The sequence below is a fragment of the Garra rufa genome, chromosome 16 (assembly GCF_049309525.1).
Source record: "Garra rufa chromosome 16, GarRuf1.0, whole genome shotgun sequence".
Taxonomy (NCBI): Eukaryota; Metazoa; Chordata; class Actinopteri; order Cypriniformes; family Cyprinidae; genus Garra; species Garra rufa.
Window position 1 is genome coordinate 22,989,376 of NC_133376.1, and position 27,181 is coordinate 23,016,556.

Consider the following 27,181-nt stretch of genomic DNA (forward strand, 5'->3'; position numbering starts at 1 on the left):
TGATTTAAAGAATACCGGTGCAGATCTACTAACTTTACAGTGTCTTTGAGAGCATTCAGGTAAATTCACCACACTTTTAATTTTGTCCCTCTTTAAACGTAAAAGTGGCGCCATCTTGTGTTCAATATTAAATATGCAAGATGAATTTCTTGCTTGTGTTATTTTGCATTGTTTTCAATTAAAACACATTTATTTTCAAAGGAAAACTACTTAAAGTTTAATATTAAAAAATATCTACGTACTATCATTTCTACTAAAAACTGTATTATATTTCTTCATATGGCTTATGCAGCATAGTTTATTTTATCGCAACAGTGTATTGTTTATTAACATCACGTGTGTGATGTGATGATGACGCCACAGCGAAGATGGCGGATTCGCTGTGTGGCGGGATGTCAGACGAAAAGGATCCCGAAAATGACGACCACAAAGGGGTAAAATGCTCCTGGGCTGCTGCGGCCATATCGGGGAAGACAAACATTTCTGGGTCGGCGGCGAAAATGACGGAAACTCTCGGATTTTATGAGAAACCCACCGTTAAAGACGAGCATCATGAGCATTCAGGTGAGCTCCAGCATCTGACAACTGACCTTCGCCTTTGCTTCCAACGTGGCTTCAAGTTTACCTGGCTGTGTGAATGCATGTACTAGTCTTTAATATGGCTAACGTTACATCTAAATTGTTTATAATGTTGTTTTGGCTAATATTCTAATAGCGCTCTTGCTAAGCAGTAGTTGAAACAAGTTGTGTTTTTTGTTGAGTAGCCGTTTACAAAGCGCATATATAAGTTATATGCTGTATATGTTGTATTAATTTTAAGCATAACGTTATGCATCAGAAATCACAACTCTTCTAGTTTCTATGTCTGGTATAAAGTGCTTATGGGAAGCTTGAAGCTTTCTCTTAAAGAGCCTGTCTGGTTCTGGTCCAAACATGATGTTAGGAACACAGCCAGAGAGAAGTGTGCACTTAAAAGCTGACCTTTCTAGATGTGCCCCTATCTAGACATGTGGATATGTATTGACTCTGACTGTAAATCAGAAAGTACTGCATTGGAAAAATAGCACTACATCGTTTCTTATATCTGTCATAATTTGTTGAAGGAAATAGCTGTTGTGATAACAGATATACAGTATACTCATAATGCACCTTTAAAAAAAAACACAAGTCCAGAAAACTCATAAACTTGAAGCCAAATTTATCCAGGTTTGGGTAACTTCAAGTTAAAGATGAGCATTGACATAATAGTGATGTAGAACTTTATTAATTTGTCTAAGATGTGTAGAAGGTTGTTCAGCCAACTGAAAAGTAATTTTGATTTGTTTATTGTTCAAAATAAGTTCAATCAAAAATGCACTAATTACTATAAAGGTGGCTTAAAACAAACATACTTTTCAACAAAATGTAACCGAAAACACTACATACAACTAAAACCTCTGTTTGTTCTTAATAACTAGTATTTGTTATCATAAGTCCCCATGCTGTGAGGAAAACACAACTTATTCAAGTGTATAAGTGGTCAAACCAAGCATACTCAGCAGTTTCTTATTTGGACCTTAACCACCAAACTTTTTACTTTTTATTATTTTAAACTGTTTAAAATGGCCTAAAATTCGCTTTGCTTAATTTGAGTAGTTTTTCTACGTTTGATAGTTCAGTCGACCTTTAAAATAGAGTTTGACTGACAAAATGACTTACAAAATATTTTAATTTTACTCCAAAAAAGTTCTATATTGTCAGAAAAACAAGGCTGCCACCAGACTGGTCACATGGGCACGGCTACTGGGTGACGTTGATAACATAAAAACAAGATATGTTGGCCAAATAGTTAGCCTGGCTGTCACCCTTATCTTCTCAGAACTCACATGCTTGATTTCTTACCACTTTCCTGTTTAGTTAAATAATTGTTTTCTTTCTGTTATGGATATATTGTGGTATTTGTATGTTATTTTGCTATTTTTGCTGAAGGCCGAAAAGACGACTCTTTTTCCTCTGTACCCCACAGACTCGGATGACACTGATGAGCCGTCTCTGCTGAGGTTCATGTGTGCAGAGCTCACCAGGGGCTACTTCCTGGAGCACAATGAGGCTAAGTACACTGAGCGGAGGGAAAGGGTGTACACCTGCATGAGGATCCCTAGAGAGCTGGAGAGGGTGAGTCCCACAGTGCTCTCCTTTCTTTTAAGTTGTAACCTTAAGGAACCCGGAAAATTATAAATCTCACCTTCAAATATGGTCATATGTATCGCACTCTTCAGGAATGTTTTTTTTTTTTTCCCCTATATTTAAATGGATTTTGGTATTTTCAAACTGGAGGTATGATCCATGTGAATGAGAAGTCTGTGGGGGAAAAAATTGAAAATGCATCCATTTATGGAAGCGCCACTAAATAAAAAAGGTTATTGCAATTTTTTTTTTATCTCAATTGTGAATTTACATCTTGCAATTCTGACTTTTTTTTCTCAGAAATGTGTGATACAATACTGCAATTCTGACTTTTTCGCAAAATCGTGAGCTATAAACTCGCAAGTTACTTTATAATTCTTACTTTATAACTCACAGTTGTGAGTTTATATCATGCAATTCTAAGAAAAAAAGTCTGAATTATGAGTTTGTCATGCAATATTGAGGAAAAAAAAGTCTGAATTATGAGTTTATATCACACAATACTGAGAAAAAAGTCAGAAATGTGAGTTTATTTCACAACTATAAGGAAAAAAGTCAAAATTGTGAGTTTGTCTCTCAATTCTGACTTTAGAAATCACAATTGCGAGTTTATATCATGCAATTCTGACTTTTTTTCTCAGAATTGCATGATATAAACTAGGGATGCACGATATGAAAAATTCTAACCGATACCGATAACCGATAATTAAGTCCTTCTTTTGGCCGATGCCGATACCGATAACCAATACATTCATATTTTTATATGATAATTTTGTGCACACAGGAGAATACAAAATCTAAGATAAACTAATGAAATTTATATTATATATCTGGGTCTAACAATCATAGAAAACAGTCCTGACTCTTCAAAAATGTTTTTATTTTTTTGTGTAAGGCACCACAATTCTAAATAAAATAAAATGCTTTGACATTTTGTCAACCTGGAAAAAATGAAAAGTGCATCATGGAGTAAAGTCAGATGTCCAAATGTCTGTGGTAAAGCTTACATGTAGTCCATTCTTATTGGTCATATTATGAATGTGTGCAGCAGCCAAATCGTACAAGGCGGGGAATAAAACATCAGAATCGAGATAATAACATCTCAACTCTTCAGAATGCTGCAAGCGCAATGCAGGTCATGTGACATGAACCAACCACTCAGCTTTATCCTTTCCCTTAATAACACTGAAAGCACTGTCAAGGTGGAGAAACAGCTTATCAAAGCTGTACAGGAATAAACATTTTTAAATAAATTTGATAACAGAACTACTGCAAGTGATTTTTAATGCTGAAAATCTATTTATTCTTTGCTGAAACTACCGCGTCTTTATGGAGAGCGCATGTCCTGGCTGCTTAGCAACGGCAGACGCCACTGGAGCTCAAACTACAGAGCGGTTTGGAAAGAAAGAGAAGGCGGCGCTTCAGCGTTTTCCACACGTTTTTAGGCGCGACATGTGAACGGCCCCTAAAACAGATTAACCGCGTTGCCGACCGCTGAAGTGAGATTGTTAAAACTTAACGGCTTTTTACCTCCTCTCAGAATCCTTGCTAAACATGTGTTGCAAATAGCAGTAGCATTGTCCTCCTCTGTCACCGTGAAAAACTTCCAGACCGGCGAAGACGATGATGTCGACACAGATGATGACGTATTAAACGCGACAAAGGCGAGTCACTGCAGTTTACAGCTGCAGCCACTTGCACTCGGAAAGCAGATGAATCTCTGATAAACCAGACTGATTGATTGATTTACCAGCAAGAGTACTTTATCGGATCGGGTTTCATTTATTTATCGGAGCAATAAAAATGACGTCATTTTTACCCAAATCGGTCGATAATTTATCTGTCCGATAAATAACGTGCATCCCTAATATAAACTCACAATTGTGATTCATAAACTCAGAATTACAAGATATTAACTCACATTTTCAAAAAAAAGTTGTTTTGTGAGTTTATATCTCAGTTCTGAGAAAAGGTCAGAATTGCAAATTTTGTATTATGCCATTCTAAAAAAAAAGTTGTTTTTTATTTAGTGGCAGAAACTGGCTTCCATGCGTATTTCATGTGTAGATACTTCCTCAAAATTCTAATAAGGATCATTTATAAATATTATAAATAAAAGAGAAGCTTTAAGGTCTCCTAGGCAAAATACATTTTTAATGACAAATAAAAAAGCTCTTTAGTTTAGTTTAAAGTTTGAAAACAAGAAAATTTATTTTACTGTTGTTCTGAAAAATAAAAAAATATTAATATTAATAAATACTTTTTAGTAATATTGCATTAGATATTTTATAGTTGAAATCAGGGCTCTGAACCGGTTCAAGGAACGAAAACGAAAACCGAAAACAATTGACATTGAACAGGAACAAAAACAAAAACGAAAACAAAATCAATTTTAATCGTTCTGAACAGAAACGGAAACAGAAATTCCAAATTAACCGGTTAATAACGGTATTTTTATCGTTCTCTTTATTATATCAATTTGGCAGACCAAAAACATGAATTCAAATTGTGTGCGCAAATGCGACGGTGACGCATACACCGTAAAATGCCCGCGAAGCAGACATAAGCAGAGCCCTTTCTGATGCGACGAGCTTAGGGTTACCAAGCACCTGGCTGTTTCATGTGCAAAGGTATGTTTAGGTTTAAGTTATTGTAGCCTAATTAAAACTTGTAGTTAAAATTATGCATTACGTTTTCTTTTGCTTTTATGCATTAAATGTAAAAGCATAACTATCTGGAGTTCTGTTTTGTTTGAGTGAAAATAGCCTATAATTGGCTATATTAGGTAAGGAATATGCCGTAGCCAGCTATGAGGTCACCGAGGTCTGGACCTCGGTCATTTTTGTATATTCAAAAATAAAATGCCAAGCTCTCTGAATGATTATTTAGCCGTTTAAACCACCTCATATCACATGAGTGTTTGCAATTCATGTTGATGCGAGAAGCTAGCGCAGTGAACGGGGCTTGAGAGCGCGTTGAGTGAGAGCGCGTGTGCAGCCTCCGTTTGTTGCCAGATCCACCTATTATACGTGTATTTTGACTCATTTTTCCAATTTATTGTGACACTTTGGGACGTTTATAAAGTGGAAAGTTGAACGTTAGTGTTACTGATATATTAATCTTATTTACAAAACACAAGATTTGAACTTATTTCGGATATCTTTTTCTTTATTTTTGTAATTGCTTGTTTTTCGTAGCAATATCCGGCAACATTGTACATTCATAAAAAAAATCTTTTAGACAATCTGTAATTTAATTGCTGACAGGAAGATAACACAATCGGTAAGACAAACGCAGCGATCATCGTTAATATCTGAAAGAAATGTATAACACTATCAAAAACAATAGCATAATACAAATCTGTTTGTTACAGAATGAAATAGGCTACTATGACAAATAACGTTACCGTTACTGGCCAGCAGGAAGACGTCTCATGCTCTTTAGTCAACGTTAAGTCATCAAAAAAACATTAATTAAAGCGGTGTTTCTCAACCTTACTTCGGACCTCAATTTTCAAACCCTAGTTACGGCCTTCAGGTGAACTCGTTTACTTTCGGTTTTAAAGACAAGAAGTTCAGATGACACGAACACGGAATTTGGTTGAATCATTTGTAAACATAATGCCAAACATGTTATTAAAAGGCACACTCTATCTATCTATCTATCTATCTATCTATCTATCTATCTATCTATCTATCTATCTATCTATCTATCTATCTATCTATCTATCTATCTATCTAATAAAATAACGTTATTAACCGGTATTTTTTCTAGAAAACCGTTCTCGGAACGTATTGTTTAATGAGGAACGCAAGAACAGAAACGTTATAATATCGATTCTGCTCGGAGTGAACCGAATGGATTTTTTTTTCGTTTTTAAGCCCTGGTTGAAATAAGAATAAAAAAACTAATTTGTTTTTTTGATCTTTTGTGTGTATATATATATATATATATATATGTGACCCTGGACCACAAAACCAGTCTTAAGTCGCTGGGGTATATTTGTAGCAATAGCCAAAAATACATAGTATGGGTCAAAATTAATGATTTTTCTTTTATGCCAAAAATCATTAGGAAATTAAGTAAAGATCATGTTCCATGAAGATTTTTTGTAAAATTCCTACTGTAAACATATCAAAATGTAAATTTTGATTAGCAATATGCATTGTTAAGAACTTAATTTGGACAACTTTAAAGGTGATTTTCTCAGTATTTAGATTTTTTTGCACCCTCAGATTCCAGATTTTCAAATAGATGTATCTCGGCCAAATATTGTCCTATCCTAACAAACCATACATCAATGGAAAGCTTATTTATTGACCTTTCATATGATGTATACATCTCAGTTTTGTAAAATTTAACCTTATGACTGGTTTTGTGGTCCAGGGTCACACACATATATATACTAGGGCTGCAACAACGAATCGATAAAATCGATAAAAATCGATTACTAAAAGCGTTGGCAACGAATTTCATAATCGATTCGTTGTGTCGCGCGACGCAGAGACATTTGGTTGTTATTATATATATTTTAAAAAAAAAATTGAGCGCAGAGCGGAGTGGACACATTCGGTCTCTCTCCCGCTCTGATGCCAGCAGAGTTCGGCACCTCATAAGCTGTGTTTCCATCCAAAAATGCGAATTTAACTTATGCGCAAAACTGGAACATTTGAGCATAAAGTACCGTTTCTACATTATATATATATGCTGCCCCGATTTATATCAAACATGTTTGATATTTAAGCCTACTATGGCTAGCGTACTTTCACAGCAGCCAGTGCTCGATCGCAAAACAGCTGCTGTACGGGTCGTTGGATAGTGGAGATGGAGAAAACTACTTCTATAGTTTTTGTAACACTGTCTGTCTGTATAATGTGTCGAAAACATACCACAACCGTAAGGAGAAAGAGGAGCTCTGCTGAGGTGAAATCGTCTCAGTTTTGAATAGGGCTGTGACGGTGGCACGTTGTATTTTTATATATAGCCTACTTCAGTCAGCGAACAAGCAGCCTAAAAACGCCAAAATAAATCAAAGAAATAATATATTTAATTAAGAAAGTAGCCTAAGAGTATTAAATAGGCTATTAAACAAACATTCCTTGTAAAAATGTCCGACAGCTCATCAATTTTTGGCCGACTGAATTTCCAGTCCGACTGTCTTTCCAGTCCGACTGTCTTTTTTTCTCTTTCTCTTCCTCATTACACAGCTGCTGTATTTAATAGCAAAGTGATTACATTTATTTTCGTTCCTTTAGTTTATAAAGTTAATTTAGAGATATATTTGGAACACTTTTTGTTTGTTAAATTCAAGTTTTTGTTTTTTAAAGTTATACCTAGCAAACAGCGGCAGACAGATCAAAAGCCTGCTTAATTCATCGCGATTTAAATTAAAATCCATTGATATAAAAAACTTAAAACATATCACAATATTAGTTTAATCATTCAATCAAGATAATTCCAAAGTTTGTGCGGAGAGAAGCGCGCTTTGCAGGACATGGAGACGCCAGTGCAATGTGGAATTTCTTTTTTGCTCATAAAGGTAAGAGTAATTACCACCCGGGCCGGAACTGTAAAGGGTCTACCTTAGTTTGTGTGTACTAACAGTATCAACAAAATGTGCTCTTAAAGAAAACAAACAGAATACGCTTGATATCTTTGGTTTAAACAGGAGCGCTTCACAATAATTAACCGAAACCCAGGTAATTGCCTCACAAACACAATATCTATAGAAAGCTTTAAATTATTATTTTACTATAAAACGAAATAATTAAAATCGAAAACAAAACTCTTTCATTAGCTAATCCATAAAGATGCATTAGGCATTAATGAGCAGATGGCAGGATCGTCAATTTCATCTTTGCAACACTGAATCAGAAAATACTAGTTTATTAATAAGTAATTCGAATATTTTCTTAATTTTTGCCTTGACACATTCATGGTAATTACTTTTGCTGGGGCTTTGAGGCCAGTTTTGCATGCATTTGAATGCGGAACTCTTCCAGCTGGTCGCTGCTGATGGCAGGACACTAAACACCGCCATGGCAGAATGAATGTAGCAGAAAGTTAGTCAAGTTATCCCGTTCCAGCGTGCAAAGTCACATGACTTTTTTAATGCGCACTGAGGAATTTAATTTGAGAGGCTTCTTGATGGGAAATGCAGCATGTACACCACAGCAAGCCGCTGTCTTGACGGATAGTAATTTTAGTTTATTTAGTCTATATATTTGGCAGATGTAAAGCATACATGTGTATGTTTTTTGTGTTAGTCCATTTTTATTTTATTATTATTATAACAGTTCAAGGAGCAACATGTTCGTGCACTTTCTAAAGATTTTAGTTCTGTTTTTGAATAAAGGGTTGTAAATCCCTTTTTTTTATCCGATTCATCGATTAATCGAAAAAATAATCGACAGATTAATCGATTATTAAAATAATCGTTAGTTGCAGCCCTAATATATACACACACATATATATGATTTTATAGTATAAATCAAAACTAGATGTCAAATTACTATTTCAGAATGAAGAGACTGATTCTGCAAAATAGTATTGTGCCTCAATCTTCCTTAGAAAGTGTTGAACTGTTGAATGCCACTAGATGGAGATATTGAGTTATTCAAAAGTGCTAAGACTGATTAAAGTATGTACTTTTTTGTTAGCCATTCAAATTAATGATATGGTAAAGATTCATATAATGTGCAGTATTCAATTCAAATGTTCACATATTATTTTTACATTCTGCTCAAGATCTCAGGATCACACTCAGGTTTGTGTGATATGCCGTGCATGTTGACAGCTGAGGTATGCACACACAAAGGCGTCTCTGTGACCCTGAAGGTGCTCCGCCCCTCAAACCCATGAAAACACCTCAGCAAACTCTCCAAACACCAGTGAAACAAGGGTTCTGTGCTGACCTGGAAACAGTTTGGGTTTATTTTGTTTGTAATGCGCAGGTGAGAGGCTAGATCTGGAACGACTGATTCCTGGTCAGTGCAGATAGACTGAGAACCATATAAGCCAGAATCAGCTTTGCTGTTTTCCAGTCCAGCATTTTTGCATGCTTTTTCTGGAAATACCATCCAGTCGGTCAAAAAGTTGAGCTGCATACCTAATAGATTTCTTCGCTGATTCAGAATGATTGCTTTCAGCCAGTGTGTTCACTCTGAGCAGGTAGGCCTCATGTTTTCATCATCTTACAGAGCTCAACAGTAAAAGTCGCTGATGGTTCCAGCTGATGAAACTGCCCCATGACCTATCAACCAGTATTTTGTTTCTGATATGTTTTACACTTGTTGATCATGCACATTTTTATGCTTAAACAGCTTGAACCGCTGTGGTTTTGTCAAAAACATATATATACACACTACTTTTCAAAAGTTTAAGTTTGATATTTTTAAAAATGTTTTTTGGAAAAGGACTCATACTCAACAAGATCAAAAATATCCCTGTGATAGCAAAGCTGAATTTCCAGCAGGCATTACTTACGTGATCCTTCAGAACTCATTCTTATATACTGAGTTGCTGTTCAAAATTAATTAATTTAGTTTAGTTTTTTTAATGGAGGAAAAAAATGTATGGAAAGGTCTGTGAAAATTGTCTTTGCGAGTTCTTATCTAGCTACAGGCCTGCAGAAAACCTCCTTATTGTTAAGCCCTGTCTTGATTTATCTTCCACTGCCTTTTATCTTCTTTGTCCTTTGTTGAGAGGCTTCTAGTGGTCTGTGTTCGTCTCCTAACAAGCTCTCTTTGTTTTATAGCTGCTGGTAAAAATTGTCCCCCAGGATTCACACTCGTCTTAGACTTTAAAGAGCCAGTTGCTTGCGGTGCATGTTAACGTTTTAATTTGTTCTTAATAGTCTTTCTCTGAAACGGTGGAGTGCCTCCTAAAGATGAAAAATATTTTAAGGTTACTGACTGCTGGCAGACATATTCCAAACCTCCTTCAACACATTACACATGCCTCGGTGCGCTCAAGCATGTGAAGCATCAAGATTCAGGGCCGAGGGCTTTCTTAACATGATGTCACTGTTATTTCTTTGTAAGATGACTGAACACGCTCAAAACAAATTAATTTCTGCTTTGTGTATTGCGTATCTGAGTGCAGGTGCTGATGTTGCTGTTTGTTTTTCTACAGTTGATGATCTTCGGGATCTTCCTGTGTCTGGATGCCTTTCTGTACGTGTTCACCCTGCTGCCCCTGAGAACTTTACTGGCCTTTCTGAGATTGTTGACGATACCCTGCTGCGGCCTTGGGTAACACATATAATACTCAATCTTTTCCTCAAAAAAGACAAAAATCCAAAAGATGCACTGCCGTTCAAAAGTTTGGGGATGTAAATCTATTTTTTAGTCTTTTATGCTCACCACCAAGGTTACATATTTTTTTCCTATCAAACATACAGTACAAACAGTAATGTGAAATATTATTACAATTAAAAATAGATTATTTCTGTTTAAAAATATTTTAAGTTCATTACTTCATATTTTACCTTAGTCTTCAGTGTCATAATTCTTTAGAAATCATTTTAATATGTGTAGGGCTTGATTTCTGTGGTTGTAAAAAAAAATGCAGGCTTTTGCCAGTCATAAAAATGGAATTTACTGTATAACTCAAAATGTCATGGAACTTGTCCAGTTTGGATGAATAAATAAAAAATAGGGCAATACACTGAAATCAAAACGCAAATATTAAGCTGTAAAAATATTATTAAAATATGAATCCTGTAAGTTCTGCACGTCTCTGTGTAAATGAATGACGCAGATGTGTGGTTTCATTTACTACACACATTGAAGTGCATGTGATGCTCGCTGTGTTTACAGCCACTGCCACCTCAATATATGAGAACATGAACACAAACAATCTTTAGAATTGCTCTGAGAGTCACTTTGTGAGCATTTTAACATTTCTTGTGAGTAAAAACTACCGTCATATCATATACAGACAGAAACTTAAAGGTCTTCACTGCAACTCGTGGAAAAAAAAAAGGGTTTAACTTGACAGAAATATATTAGTGTAATGATAGTACTGCTACAAAATTCTAATAATGGTTAATAAAATGTTGTTTTAAAAGAATATTTACCAAAAAAAAAATATTTTCCAGAATTTATTTACCAGAAAAATGTAAATACATAACACAGTATTTCTGGAAAAAATAAATGAAATAATAATTAAATAGTTTTAAAATTTTTACATTTTTAAAAGCAATTAATTAGAGATGCTATTGATTATTACAATTTATTGAACTTTTAAAATGGAATCCAGAAAATTAATGGAAAATACAGAATTTGATTTAAATTTGAGAAGGCTTAAAAAATGTAATTTATGTAATAATTGCTGTAAGTTTCATGATTTCAGTTAATTAGACATGCGTTTTGATGAATCAAATTTAATTTAACCATTAAAGTAGAGTCAAGAAAACTTAAATTAAAAAACATGGAATTTGGGGAAAGAATAGAAGAATTTGGGAAAAATAAAACACATTTCTTAGGGCCCTATATGCTGAATTGTGTTTTAAAGCATTTCATTAATTGTTGAAAACAGTTGTGCTGCTTAATATTTGATATGTTTGTCTCAGAATTATTTGATAACTAGAAAGGTTTTAAAATACATTTATTTAAAATAGAAATCTTTTGTAAAATTATGTTTACTATCACTTTTGATCAATTTAATCCATGCTTGTTGAATATAAGCATGTTATTTCTTAAAAAAAAAAAAATATCAAAGAAAATCTCACTGACCCCAAACCTTTAAGAAGTAGTGTATTTTCAGCTGGACTAAATTCTTTATGTTTGAGGATGTTTCGCTGCCAGTCATCTTACAGCTGAAGATTCAGATAAAGCCAGGTGCACACTGCAGTTGTTGCCCTTTTTTTGGGCTGCCTAAGACTAATGTATTACCGTCACATTATGATCATAACATCAACATGACCTCAGGCTTGCGTTAAAGTCAGTGACCTTTGTTGCCCGTTCACAACTCTTGACATGCTTTTGTCTTCCTTCACGATTAGCATTGCCAACATTACTGGGTTTTTGCAATATAATTTCAGTTTCATATGTAAATTAAGATATCATGTTCAACTAAAATGGCCATTCAGTCTTTACCAACATGAAAGATAGTTTGTCATTCAGTCTGTCTTGGTTCCATTTGTTACCAAAGTATGCAAAAGAATGCAGTACACTTGGCTTTAGCAACAAAACCTCTTCAGACTCTTCAAACCACAAGAAATGAGTGGAGTGCACTGTATTTGGCAATGACCCATCTACTCGCGAGAGATTTGTGAGCCCACATAAAAGTTGAGGTGCATTGTGAATTATTTCACAATCAGATTGTGACTAGTCAAGTAAATTATGTCTTAAATGGTTTTAAAACTAAATCTTCTCATTGCAATTTATTTCTGCCAGGTTCATAATGAACAAGTGTGTTATTAATGACTTTTCCTCATATCAGAGTACAGTTTAATGCCTAATGTGTGGTTCTCCCTCCTCCCATCAGTGCTAATGTTTGCCCTTATTGCAGACGGAGCAGGTAGGACACCTGCCTTCAGTTTCAAACAATCCTATACTTCATTCTGTTTGATCCATCCATATATAACGAGCATGTCACTGAAGCATTTGCCAACCTGGTTGAGTGTGTATGTCACTGCCAGTGATGACTGTTTTTATTCAGTAGTTAAGCTTATGATATGGCAGTGCAGTAATTTTAATTTTAACTTTGAGCTGCTGACAAGTGGAGAGACTGCATTTAGAACTGTTAAAGTTAGGGCTGCACAATTAATCGCACGATGTTGTGAGGCGCGTTTAATCAATGAAGCCTGTACTTTGATTAGTAGTAAATCTCCATCACGTGTGTTCAGCTGGAGCGGCAATTAATACACAGAGACGTAAATCACTGACAAGCTACGCCTTGGGCTGCGCGATACATCGTTTCAGCATCGTCATCGCGATGTACGCATGCGCGATAGTCACATCGCGGCAGTCACGATGCTGGGCAAAATAAAAATAAAATTATGTGTGTCTGATTTAAAAATTTACTTTCTATATTTCTAAACTTTCTATTCACGGATCTATATTTGTATAATATAAAGTAATTAACTCATATTTAAGGGTTCTTTAAAAACTACAAAGCACGCATTGTAGGGGTGGGCGGTACACCGGTGTCATAGTCATCACCGGTGTGAGATAGCGCCACGACATGGATTTTCTAATACCGTCAATACCGGTATATTTAAAACATTAAATTTTCTTCAAACGTTCAGTTGTGGTCTGAATACCTGTCCTTATACTATATATCTTGTTGTAAATAAAAAAGTAAAACATATTCGTATCAGCTTTGCAGGTGGTAGGTAAAAGGGGAGTGGCCATTAAACGGCTGGTGAAACATCGTGAAGAAAGGTCGGCCCTGTAGCCTATACCAGGGGCGGAGTGGCAATCGGGACGACCGGGACTTTTCCCGGCAGCCGGCCAAAGGATTTACACAGCGGATCACAAATTGAGCAGGCGCGAGGCGAACGCGACCGGCCTGTTTACGTTTACTTTCGATTTTGTAAAGGGAGCAGCACATCTTATAATAGATATTTGTCAGTGAGTACAAGATTGCAACAAATCCTCCAGTCTATTTTTGTCATCTCTCTTTACTTTCGACCCGTGATCGTTCAAATCTAAAGGTCATTGTACACTGAGTCCGATTTTCGTATATGTTTTTTTTTTAGTTTTCTCATATTCGCCATCCTTATCAAAATGCTTATTATGGATGTGAAAATGCAGAACATCAAACATGATCCAAATTTTTTTATGACGGATGAAAGTTTCAGAGGCAGTGTGTAAACTCGATTAACATAACCTGTATTTTTTTTAACGTGCAAAAATGTCGGACGAAAATTTCGTACTCACGTGTGCAAAGACATTAACTCCACCAGCTCATGTTGGATGCAGGGTTGCCAAGTCCGCGTTTTTCCCCACAGAATTGGTCTACTTTTAAACTGTTGCCATGGGTTGATTTCCCCCAGTTATTTAAAGGTTTTAAATATTGCAGAAATTAAATTTAAAAAAATAATTTTTGTTTTGTTGTACACTGTTAAGTAAGATCTTTAGGTTTTTTGCAAAATAAATATGTTGAGAATGCATAATACTCTCCCATGTCTCTTTTTGATAAGGATACCTACCATATACTTATTATATTATGAAAAGATTAACTTTATTCACATACTAAATGGACAGGACAGGCTACTTCTCCGAAAATGTACCAAAAAAAGTAATACCGTGATATTATACCGGCACCGTTCAAAAGATGAAAAATACCGTGATATTAATTTTAGGTCATATCGCCCACCCCTAACGCATTGTCTCTGCGTGCGCACATACTCTTTGGTGCGCATGACGAAATGAGTGCGGCGGGACTAGAGAAAAGCGCCGAAATGGAAGATTTGGTCGCAAAAAGAAACGCAACGTCGGTCATATGGAAGTATTCTGGATACAAAAACGATGATGCTGACCAAAAACAGGTGCTTTGTCGGGAGTGCCTGGCAGTTGTTGCTACAACTCGTGGAAACACTGCGAAGGAATTTGTTTGACCATTTAAGTCGGCACCACAAAGCACTGTATGACGAATGCAAAACCAGATCAGATTGCTGTCCAAAGCATGCGGATGCGTTTGCCAGTGTGACGCTTTACGAGAAGGGCTCTAAGCGACAGAAAGATGTCACTGATGCTATTACATTTCACCTTGCGAAAGACATGGTACCAGTAAACACGGTCACCAAGCAGGGTTTTACAAACATGATCCGCTTGCTTGACAAGCCTTATGTTATGCCGTCACTCACTTATTTTTCTCAAACTGCCATCCCAGAGCTGTACAACAAATGCAAGGCACAAGTGGAATATTATGCAGCAACAACCGCTTCAATGAGTAAATTAGTGCATACAGAAGCACCAAATTGGTGTATTTGAATATTTGTATTTACTTTATGCAACAGTTCTGAGAAAGAAGCCAATTTTTTTATAGAGTTGTTGAAAAGTTTAATCTTTTTTTGTTAGCTGATGAGCAACACGTGTTTTACTTTGGCTAAACAAAGTATGCAAAACTAAAAAAAAAACTTTTTTTTTTTTTTTTTCAAATTTTGTGACAAAATATATTTACTAATCTGTTTTCAAAAAAGAAGTTGTTGAATAAAATGTTAAATTACTAATTTTGTCACTGATGTTAATTCCTTAATGTGATAATGAAGTGTCCTCTTTTCATTCTCAAAATGAGTTCCCTTTCATCAGGGTAAAAGCAACATTCATTATTAATTTCATAACATATTAGAGCCTTGATTTGCCTGAATTGACAGTGAATAAGGTGAGTCAAACTGTTTATGAAACAACCCAAAATAAGCTTTAAAAAGTATTTTATTTCAGGGTTTTGATTATACTTTTACATTTTTTTATTCTTTGAAAATGCTTACAAAATTATCCCAATTATTATTTGATTTTTAAGCAGTTCAAAACACCTGATGAACATAAATGAATTTGTAGACATCGCAATATATATCGCAGGAAAAAAATATATCGCAATGTAATTTTTTTCCCAATATCGTGCAGCCCTACCTCTGTGTATTAATTGCCGAACGCTGAACGCACTTGATGGAGATTTACTACTAATCAAAGTACCGGCTTCATTGACTAAACACGCCTCACAACATCGTGCGATTAATCGTGCAGCCCTATTTAAAGTGCCAAAAACTAAAATTACCCCATTATTTACTCACCCTCAAGCCATTCTAGGTGTATATGATTATCTTCTTTCAGACAAATACAATCAGAGTTGTATTAAAAAATGACCTGGTTCATTTAAGCTTTATAATGGCAGTGAATGGGTCTTATGTTAAAGTCTTATGAAGTGCATCCATTCATCATAAAAATGCTCCACATGGCTCTGGGGGTTAATAAAGGCTTTTTAAAGTGAATCGATGCATTTGTGTAAGAATAATATACATATTTATTCCCTTCAAAGGGCCTTTATTAACCCCCTGGCGCTGTGTAGAAGCACTTCATTGGACTTTAACATATCAAGACCCATTCACTGCCATTATAAAGCTTGGAAGAGCCAGGATTTAAAAAAAAAAAATAAGTCTGATTTCATCTGAAAGGAGAACGTCATATACACCTAGGATGGCTTGAGGTTGAGTAAATAATGAGGTAATTACAATTTTTCCGTGAACTTTCCCTTTAAGCGTCAAGTCTGGCAGTGGTTGTGTTTCATGATTGTAGAATGTGGCTTGAGTGAGTCTGGCGCCAGTATGACATTGAAGTGCTACATTACACACCATCCTACTGGGGAAAAAACTGTTTGAACCAGCCTAAGATGGCTTGCAGAGTTTAGTTAGCTAGTTAAAGCTGATTAAGCTTGCTGGCTAACTGCTTTCCCAACCTAACTAGCTAAAAGCAAATCAAATTAGCTTTGTGACCACCTAAGACCAACAATACACTATAGGCTGGTTTATACAGTTTTCCCTACAGGAAAGCTGTTAAAACACATGTGGGTTTTTTTTTTTTTTTTTTTTGCTCTACTTTGGTGCATTTGGTGAGGATCTCTTAAGTCCTAGCAGCTTTTCCCTTCGCTTTAATCAAACTGCAAAGAGGTTTAACTGAATCCCAAGATCCATAGCTACACTTAAAGATTTTATTAATACCTCACGGTCACATTTCCAACTTCAGGAGATTATGTGCAAAAATATTTCTATTTAAATGTAATTGACGAGCTTACACGTCACACTTGTGTTTTAGAAAAAAACTTGATCAAATTTGCTGTTACCTATAGGACCCCTCACAATAAATGACATCTTTCAAGTAACATCACAGTAGCCTTTCAGGACAATCCATTTGCAGAATTACAAATTCTGCATCTCATTCCTTCAGCATGAGACAAGGATATAAAGGACAAAAGCTTTCTTATAAGCCTGGCACTTTAGCACAAGCAGAAGCTGGCACAGATGAAATGCAAATATCAGTCTGTGCTTAGTGTTTGCTTACAGAGACAGATTTTGTATCCCAGCTGTCAACTTTGAGTACTGAATATTTCACATTTTTGTATTAATTTTCTGTTTTGCACTAATGTAGTATTTGAGCAGAAAGTACTTACTTGCTTCATCAAAAATAAAATACACTAAAGATCCTTTAAATTGATTTAAAGTAACAGTAAAGACATTTATAGTTGAGGTCAAACGTTTACATACACCTTGCAGAATCTGCAAAATGTTAATTATTTTGGAAAAATAAAAGGGATCATACAAAATGCATGTTATTTTTATTTTATTTATTTATTTATTTTATTTGACCTGAATAATCTATTTGACATAAAAGACGTTTACATATAGTCCACAAGAGAAAATAATAGTTGAATTTGTAAAAATTACCCCATTCAAAGGTTTACATGCACTTGATTCTTAATACTGTGTTGTTACCTGAATGATCCACAGCTGTGTTTTTTTTTTTTTTTTTTTGTTTAGTGATAGTTGTTCATGAGTCCCTTGTCTGTCCTGATAGGTTAAACTGCCTGTTGTTCTTCAGAAAAATCTTTCAGGTCCCACAAATCCTTTGGCTCCTTCTTTTCACAATGAGGACAACCGAGGGACTCATATTCACTATTACAGAAGGTTTAACCGCTCACTGATGCTCAGGGGCGCCGCTAAGGGGGGGTAAGTTAGGACAATTCTAAGGGCCCACGCCTTTTTGGGGCCTCCAGAGATCTGCTTTTGTGTGGTGGGGGGGCCCAACCTCATATTTTGTCATAGGGCCCAAAATTGCTAGCAGCGCCCCTGCTGATGCTTCAGAAGAAAAAAAAAGATGCATTAAGAGCCTGGGGGTGTAAACTTTTGAACAGAATGAAGATTAATGCATTTTTCTTATTTTGCTCTTTTTTTAGAACTGCCCTTCAGAAGCTAAATTGTATGTAATCTTTGTATGATTATCATAAGCTTTCTGTTGCCAGTTCTTGCTGTTTTCCTGAGGATGTTTGTGTAGATTCTTCCTTGTGAGTGGGAGTGTGATGCCTCAAGTGAAAATGAAACATCCGTCTAGTTTTTCCTTTTTTATTCTCCCACCCACACCCAAGACACAGGATCTGTGCACACCTCTGAATCGCAGCTCAGCTCCTCAAATAAATCTGATACCTTCCACACATTAGTTTTCTGCTGAATGTGTCTTAACTGTGAATTAAGCAGGGTGTGACAGACGTTAGTGCTAAACTTGTGTTATTTTTTCATTGTCCATACATTAAGACCATACATCAAACATCTGCATGGGTTTTGAGTTGTTCATTGGTATTTTTCTCTGGGTGTTTCTCCAACTATGACCTTGTGATCTCTTTCAGACATAGAAGATTGTAAAAGTATAATTTTACTACACTTAACATTGAATATTTCACTCTGTGTTTAGATCATTATAGTTTGGAAAGACTAAAAAATATATATCTGTTAGTTAGTCCCTCGGCTGAAGTTGAAGAAATGCCCGTCTATATGTTTCACTGGTTTGAAAGAAAGCCAGAGCTTTTCTTCAGTGCGGTGGTGTTTTGAAGCTGATGTGTCTAATTACAGCATTTGGCTTCATTTTGTAAACTCTTAAGTGCTATTTATAATTAATGTGTTCATTAAGCTTTATCTGACTCTATGGCCTGTTTAATAAACTTCTGCTGTGTTTTTGTGTTTATCAGTGGCTCTCGGTTCCTGCAGCCGGCTCAGGTGTGCGACCTGCTGAAAGGTTTAATAATGGTGCTTTGTTACTCCATGATGCACTATGTTGACTACGCCATGATGTACCACCTCATCCGTGGCCAGTCTGTCATCAAACTCTACATCATCTACAACATGCTAGAGGTATTGAACAGCCCTCAAATCCATTTCAGTTATGAATAAGTTTCCATATAGAATAAAGCAGCATACAGGTTTAGAACGAAATCAGGATCTGTAATGACATTTTAATTTTGGGGGGGAACTAAATTTCTGTCATTTCATTTCTCAGGTGGCAGACCGTCTCTTCTCATCATTTGGACAAGACATTCTAGATGCTCTCTACTGGACGGCCACTGAGCCAAAGTCAAGGAAGAGAGCCCACATTGGAGTCATTCCCCATTTCTTCATGGCTGTCTTCTATGTCTGTATCCTTTTAGCTATACAAGAAGTCTGCAGTGTTCAGACAATATGGTTTGTCATAATTTAGTGGCTCTTTATTTCCATAGTGATGTTGGAGGTGTGGTGGTTCATTTTGGTTGCCAAAAACAGCTCTGTTCACAGCGATCTGTTTTGCTGCATGCCTCTTTAAATCATAATGAGCTTCTGCTTACCCCACCCCTCTCTTCGAAAAACAAAACTAATCCACTGCGTCCTCAGTGGCTCTGATGTTGGGAGAAAATGAATCATAAAACACCTGCATTGCTCATAAGACATTGTTGTCGCTACAGCTGTTTGAGCGCTGAGAAAATGGCGGACGGCGTACAACTGTCTGAGAGCGGAAATATGCTAATGCCCAACAGTCCTTCAGTGGTCAAGGGTGGAGCTTGAGCAATATGACGTCATACCTCTCAGAAAATCAAAACAGCTTGATAATTGAGACTGTTGGGATTAAAAAAAGAAGTGAATGGATTTTAATCGTGCTAAGACACATTTAAAAGCAAACACCATGTAAAAGTGAATATATAGCATCTGATCGCCGCCTTTTAATTTGGTTGTTTTCCTCAATGTATATTTGTCTCAGTTCTGCATGCCATCCTCATCATGGTCCAGGCCTCTACACTAAATGTGGCCTTCAATTCGCATAACAAATCTCTGCTCACTATTATGATGTCTAACAATGTAAGTATATACATACAAACAATTTTGCAAACCACAGAATGGTCAAAACCAGAATCACCCAGTTCAGCAACTATTGTGTAATCAAGAATTTTATTGACCTGTGCTTGTTCTCATTTCAGTTTGTGGAAATCAAGGGAAGCGTGTTCAAGAAGTTTGAGAAGAACAATCTCTTTCAGATGTCCAACAGTGGTGAGTCAAAGTGTTTGTTGAACATCAAATGAGCATATTAGAATGATTTCTGAAGTATCATGTGAAACTAAAGACTGCAGTAATGATGCTGAAAACTAGGGCTGCTCAATTATGGCAAAAATCATAATCACGATTATTTTGGTCAGTATTGACTGAGTCCAAAACTTTATATTAGTGATTAATTTAAAGATAGCCATACAGCAGAAAAAAATATACGAATGAAAAAAAACAGTGCATCCCGTTTTATGAAAGTCACGTTACATGATTTTGCTGATTTGCATGTGAAACTAGGCTTTTATGGAGGAGCGAAAGTGCACCACTGGAAAGGGGGCGGAATGAGGCACAATCATCTTTCATCTCGATTACTGTATTTTCATGAACTGAATTTCGATTAATTACACAGCCCTACTAAAAACTCAGCTTTGCATGACAGGAATAATTTACATCTTAAAACAAAAAAAAGTTTATTGCAGTCATATTTAACAATATTTTAAGGTTTTTACTAATTTTTGATCAAACAAATACAACCTTTGTGCACATATTGTTTTTTTTTTGTTTTTTTAGAAACATTAAAAAGTCCAAACTGAGTGGTAGTGTATGTCATGGTACTAGTGATTTACCATATTCACGTCATTTAAAGTGCTGCTAAGTATACTATATTACCAACCAAGCAAAATCCCAAAAAATAATTATTTCCCTTTTTGTTAGTACAACAGCTTCAAATGTGGATATACACTAGGAATATAACAGCAATGTGCCACAGTTCTGGTTATTCAAAGTAAATAGTAGAGTGTTCGTCATAATCACTTAGAGACTCTTTCATCGTGAGGCAGGTGAAGGTGCAGCCTTGAACGTTGTGTGTGGGCTGACTCAGAAACATTATAGCATCTTTTTGAAATGCTAATCAAAGCTCTCAAGAGCTTTCTGATAACGCTCTGTGAGATGCTGACAGACTGTGAGTGCCTGTTTCCTACAGCGCCTATCCTCTTTATGAAAGACGCTGATATACTGTAATCAGCACCTATTCTCCCTTCCGCTGTTTACTCTATCCCCACTTTCAAATGGCCACTAAGTCTTGTGGTCGTCCATTCTCAAGTTACAATTCATACACAACCTGCTGGAAACTGTGCATGCATCTTACGGATTACCATCCCAAGTCTTACAATCTAAAAGCTTTATTTGTTGACCGTCGTTTCCCCCCTTGCATTTTGCAGGGATTGGCTTTGTGGATATAAGATGTGCAGAGTTTGCTCATGTTTTTGGTTTATATTTCTGTCCTGCAGATATCAAGGAGCGGTTTACCAATTATGTATTGCTCCTCATCGTGTGTCTGAGGAACATGGAGCAGTTTTCCTGGAACTCAGGTCTGAATTAAGACTCTTTTATTAAAGTGAAATCTATTTTCTTTTTAGTCGAATACGTGATTTATTGTAGCGCCAGAATCTAGCTTTTGGATCTTTGGCATCTTTATGAGGCAGATCCAGTTAAATTCATGACTTGTGGAATACTTCACCCAGAAATGAAAATGTGCTATAAATTTACTCACCTTCAGGCCATCCGGTATGTAGACGAGTTTGTTCCTTCACTGGAACAGAATGAGAGTCAAAACAGCTAAAAAGCCTCAACAATCAATACATTTCCCTGGATTATTATGTTTTTATCAGCTGTTTGGACACTCATTCTGACATTACCCATTCACTGCAGAGGATCCATTGGTGAACAAGTGATGTAATGCTTCTATGTCTCTAAAACTGATGAACAGACAAACTCATTTACATCTTGAATGGACTTTAATTTTTGGGTGAACTATTGATTTAACCCACTTTTTCAAAAATGCTTGGTTAATCTGTTAACACTGTTGATATTGCTTGTAGATCACCTCTGGGTGCTGCTTCCCGACGTCTTCATGGTAATCTTGTCTGAGATTGCGGTTGACATCGTCAAGCATGCCTTCATCACTAAATTCAATGACATCACAGCTGACGTAAGAGCCACAGATTTGTACTTGATTTTCATAATAATAACATTTTTAGTTTTTTTTTTTTTTTTTACATTACAAAACATCAAAGCATTAAGGCTTTACAGTTTTTGTTTTTTTAAATAAACAGTATACGCAAATAGTACAAATCCCCTTTAAATTTCAATTAAAATTTTACAATAGTAAAATTGCAGTATATTTTGTAATACTTCTCTGATTGAAGTCCTTGAAAATCAAAAAAGTAGCGCTTAGGATTTCATTTTACAGTATCTTTACGAACCCTGATATAAGCACCACATATGAACTTTGCCTTTCTGTCATGTTCTTTAGGTCTACAGTGAATATAAAGCCAGCTTGGCCTTTGAACTTGTCAGCAGTCGACAACAGAATGTAAGTCAATTTTGAAAGTCTAAATTATAAATATGTAGTCATTTTCAAATGCTTGTTTTAAAAAATCTAGCCCTACAATCTGTAACCAGAATAAAATAAAAGAATATATGTCAGAAATGTGATTGATTCACGAACAGGCCTACACAGACTACAGCGATTCAGTGGCCAGACGGATGGGCTTCATTCCTTTACCTCTTGCTGTACTGGTGAGATGTTTTCACTTTGTTACTCGGTTATTATTGCACATCTGTATGGGTTTATTTGTACAGTAGCCAAAAAGTAATGTCTGAAGCAATTTTTTTTATATCTAATATCTATTTTCATGTTTACTAACACTAATTCTGAATTGCAAAGTGACACATTGAACAGCAAATTATACAGTATGTGACTGGTATTATTCAAGACTGTAACACATTTTATATGTGATACTGATACTGAGGATGTGGTTTTGTTTTTGTCTCCTTCAGTTGATTCGAGTGGTGATGAGCTCAATGAAGATCCAGGGTGCTCTCTCATCTGTCTGTCTGCTCCTCTTTTATCTTGGGTAAATGAGTTACCTCAAAGTGTATGGTATCACATAATGTGTAATTTTTACCGCATCACTTAGCATGCAACACAAGCTCTCCAGTCTTAGAGTATTTGATCGTTTTGTTTTCATGATGTGCTAATGTGAACAGATTCTGTGAGCAGTTTGCACTGCTATATCTTTTTTAAATTATGTAGCGAAGCGATATGATTAAGTTTCAGGGACATTACCATTCAAAAGTTTGGGGTCAGTATTTTTTTAACTTAAGAAGTGTCTGTTTCAAATAAATGTTTTTTTTTTTTACATTTTGTTACCTGAATGATCCACAGCTGTGCTTTAGTGATAGTCTGCTGTTTTTACTGCTGTTCTTCAGAAAAGCCTTTCAGGTCCCACAAATTTTGGTTTTTCAGCATTTTTGTGTATTTGAACCCTTTCCAACAATGACTGTATGATTTTGAGATTAATCTTTTCACACTGAAGACAACTGAGGGACTCAGATGCAACTATTACAGAATGTTCAAACACTCATTGATGCTCCAGAAGCAAACAAAATGTATTAAGTGCTGGGGGTGTAAACTTTTGAACAGAATGAAGATGTGTACATTTTTCTTATTTTGCCTAAATATCATATTTTTTTCATTTAGTACTGCCCTTCAGAAGATACTTACATGTTTCCCAGAAGACAAAATTAGTTAATGCATCGTGTTTCGTTCTGAAGCATCAGTGAGCGTTTGAACCTTCTGTAATAGTTGCATATGAGTCCCTCAATTGTCCTTTGTGTGAAAAGATGGATCTAAAATCATACAAGCATTGTTGCAAAGGGTTCGTATACACAAAAATGATGAAAAAACAAAGAATTTGTGGGACCTGAGGGATTTTTCTGAATAGCAGGCCGTTTGACTGTTCAGGACAAACAAGGGACTCATGAACAACTATCACTAAAGCGCAGCTGTGGATCATTCAGGTAACAACACAGTATTTTTTATAAATTTAACTATTATTTTCTCTTGTGGAATATATGTAAACGTCTTTTATGTGAAATATCTTAATCAGGTCAGTACTAAACAAAAAATAACAAAATAATTAACATTTAGCAGATTCTGCAAGGTGTGTGTAAACTTTTGACATTAACTGTAAGTGCAGACTCATTTAAAAAAAATGCTGAACCAAATCTTTTGAACAATAGTGTATTTTAAGTAAAAAAATTACTTGATGTAGTATGGTTAGCTGTCATTTTTAGCCAAAGTGAGTAGCCTGCCCAACGCAAGATTGTAGTTGCAAGTTTTAATTTGAATGTTTTGATTTTGATTCTCCAGATTGATAACACTGAAAGTGTTGAATAGTATAATTATTCTGGGCAAGTCCTGTCGCTATGTGAAGGAAGCTAACATGGAAGGTAAGCTGTTTGAAAGACATACTGCTCAAACCTCCAAACAAACTCCCAAGAAAGCCAACCCCACCAAATCTCCTCCACCCTCAGGTAAGATCAGTTTTGATTTTTGTAATAGTTCAAACATTGTCACTGTTTCTTAAACTCATGTGCAGAGGAGAATTTTCAATCTATCATGTTGTGCTTTGTTTTCATTGCCTCTTTTATAGCTGAACCTAAAGTGCAGCAACCCTCCACCTCCATCACCAAGCAGCCGAGCCCCAGAGCGAAGCCTTTTCCCCCGACTCCACCTCCTGTAACTGAGGTGACCAGTGATCCACCCCCAGATTCTCCTCCTAAACCAGAGGAGAACATTAGTGAGACCCCACAATCTACTGAACTAAAACACAGAACCACCAAAAAAGATCTGTTGGAGATCGACCGCTTCACAATATGCGGCAACCGAATCGGGTGAACTTTAACCCCATCACCATAGTACCTGCTCAGGAACGAAAGTGGACAAGACTCAGAGTCTGAGTCTGACATAATCGCAAAGGCTTTCGAGTGAGTTCTTCAGAGGTTGCTACTGTGTAACAGGAATAACTGGAAAATTGCTCGTTTTGCCGTCCTCTCTGCTTCTATTTCTGTGGAATATCCACCAAAAGGAAGCAGATTGTGTGCGTAAAGCATTTCAAATCAAAAAGCATGTGTTCGCCCTCAGCAGCCAGGCATATCACATTGTGTAGAATGTAGCATATGTTGTTTTAGAAGATGTTTCTCATGATTTTATGAGAACATCTTGGAACATTAAATAAGACACTTTTTACAAACTAGACCTTTCCCACTCCAAATTTGTCACTGAGTGGAAACTAAAAAGCATATAGATTTAGTTTATAAACACTTAAACAATTGAGCACTTTACAAATGATTCATATAAATAGATAAAGTCGTATATATTCACACAATTTCGGCTTAGAAATAATATGCTAAACGGGTTTGCCAATAATGCTGCCATTGGATTTGAACTTGTAAAGGTATTATTTTAATCTGTATAATAACAGAGAGTTTTTTTCCATTATCTTCTCAAAGGTTTCTTTAAAACTCACGACTGACCGAAAGGGAAGGTTTGGCTGATCTAATGCCAGGTTGCTTGATAAATCAGTTCTGTATAATATACTTGGTGCCAATCCAGTTGACTTAACTTTGCACTGATTTACCACATTGTCTTAAGCTGTACAGAGTATTTTTGTTTTGTTTATAAGTATGATATTGACACGTTGACACCAGCTATGAAAGAGCAAATACCTGTTTCATATGTGAATGCACATTGGAAGTGTATTTTGAAAATTCAAATCATCTGTGACCAATCACATTCTGAGATTGTTTGATTAAAATTAATATTGCGTTGTTTTTAATGTAATTAAATTATTATCCAGTAATTAATAGTTCAATATCATGTTTGTACTGTTTTATAATGTTGATTTTGCAGTGAGGAAATTTGAATGTCAATCTTAGGTCTGTACAACCAGTGTCTAGAATTTACCTCCAGTACACAGTCATGATGTCCAGAGGAACCAATCGCCAAGTGACTTGAAAATGGATATTCCGTCATTCTCTTTTGACTGAAAATGTTTTATGAGAATACCGTGTTCCTGCCATGTTTGAAATGTCAGTAGGCCTATATTGTATTTTGTTTCTAATGACTATTTTTGGAAAGATTCTGAACAGGGTTGCACAGGTTGTTGTCCTCACGGCGTGTCGTCAGTTTTTGTTTTAAAAAATGTACCATAATGCTTCCAAATGTAGATGTTGAAGACTAAACCGTTTGTTTTTATGTAATTCGATCCCTGTTTTTGGGACAGCAAATAAAAGTTGTTTTGTAATTTGTGCTGTGTTTTATATTATACTTTATGGTGTAACTGGTCGTCGTATTGTAAGTATTTTACTGTTTTATCAGTCAGAATTCATTTTCCATGCTATGCTCTGTTTTTAATCTGCGCCCACGTACAGTATCTGACAGCCTGAGACAGTAATCTTCCACTTTGTGACCTTTTCTCCTACAGATTTCACCGACGGTGACGGACAGCTAGTATATCCGCCCTCAGCTGCCTCCATCTCCGTTTTTTATGTGTATAAGGTAATGTTTACCTCCCCTACACCCACCGCAAACCTCCCTGTCCTTCTCCATCGAGACCTCCAGATACCAGGTATCTAATTGACGCTAAGACGTGCCGTAAATACGGATGAGGTAGAGCAGTAGGTTATTTCTAAGGCAACTGTGTGGCCATAAAAATAAAGAAAACAAAGTTGTAACAGTAGATATTCTTAATGGTGTTTTATCTCAATGTATTGAGAGTGTTTTGCAGGACTAACAGTGTGGTTGCCTTCTAATGCGACCATGGTAATGTTATTGTACTGCTTGCCATGTCGGAAAAGTCTAATTTCTTATCCAAACAGACCGTCAAGGTTTTGACACTGTTGGGTTTTGTCTTTGTTTAGTGATGTCTGACACACAAAACATTCCGCAGCTATTGCATTCTTTACAGAATCCTTTAATCCACGGCTAGAAAGAGAATGTAATCAAGAAAATTCCTGCTCTGATATCATGTACACACAGCGTTCTGAACCTCCCTTCACATTCTTTATGAATTAAGCGATTGTTTGCCTGGTCGTAAATTAAAGGACTTTTGGGGTTGAGGGGTAGACTTTGATTCCATTCATTGGCTTTCAGGACTTGCG

The 27,181-nt window shown here is 36.1% G+C and overlaps 1 protein-coding gene across 2 annotated transcripts; it reads left to right on the forward strand.

The window, feature by feature from the left end:
- The first annotated feature begins 368 nt into the window (after window positions 1-368).
- On the forward strand, window positions 369-25,753 carry tapt1a (transmembrane anterior posterior transformation 1a). 2 transcript variants are annotated; one of them, XM_073820631.1, is made up of 15 exons: window positions 369-564; window positions 2,006-2,154; window positions 10,300-10,418; window positions 12,658-12,690; window positions 18,853-19,015; window positions 19,161-19,296; window positions 19,893-19,990; window positions 20,110-20,179; window positions 21,463-21,543; window positions 22,054-22,163; window positions 22,488-22,547; window positions 22,685-22,753; window positions 23,015-23,091; window positions 24,390-24,553; window positions 24,673-25,753. In XM_073820631.1, exons 1-15 carry the CDS (start codon window positions 369-371, stop codon window positions 24,915-24,917), a joined length of 1,770 nt encoding a protein of 589 aa, XP_073676732.1. In that variant the 3' UTR covers window positions 24,918-25,753. The 2 variants fall into 2 exon arrangements, with proteins under 2 accessions (XP_073676732.1, XP_073676733.1); XM_073820632.1 differs by lacking the exon at window positions 12,658-12,690.
- Window positions 25,754-27,181: the final 1,428 nt, after the last annotated feature.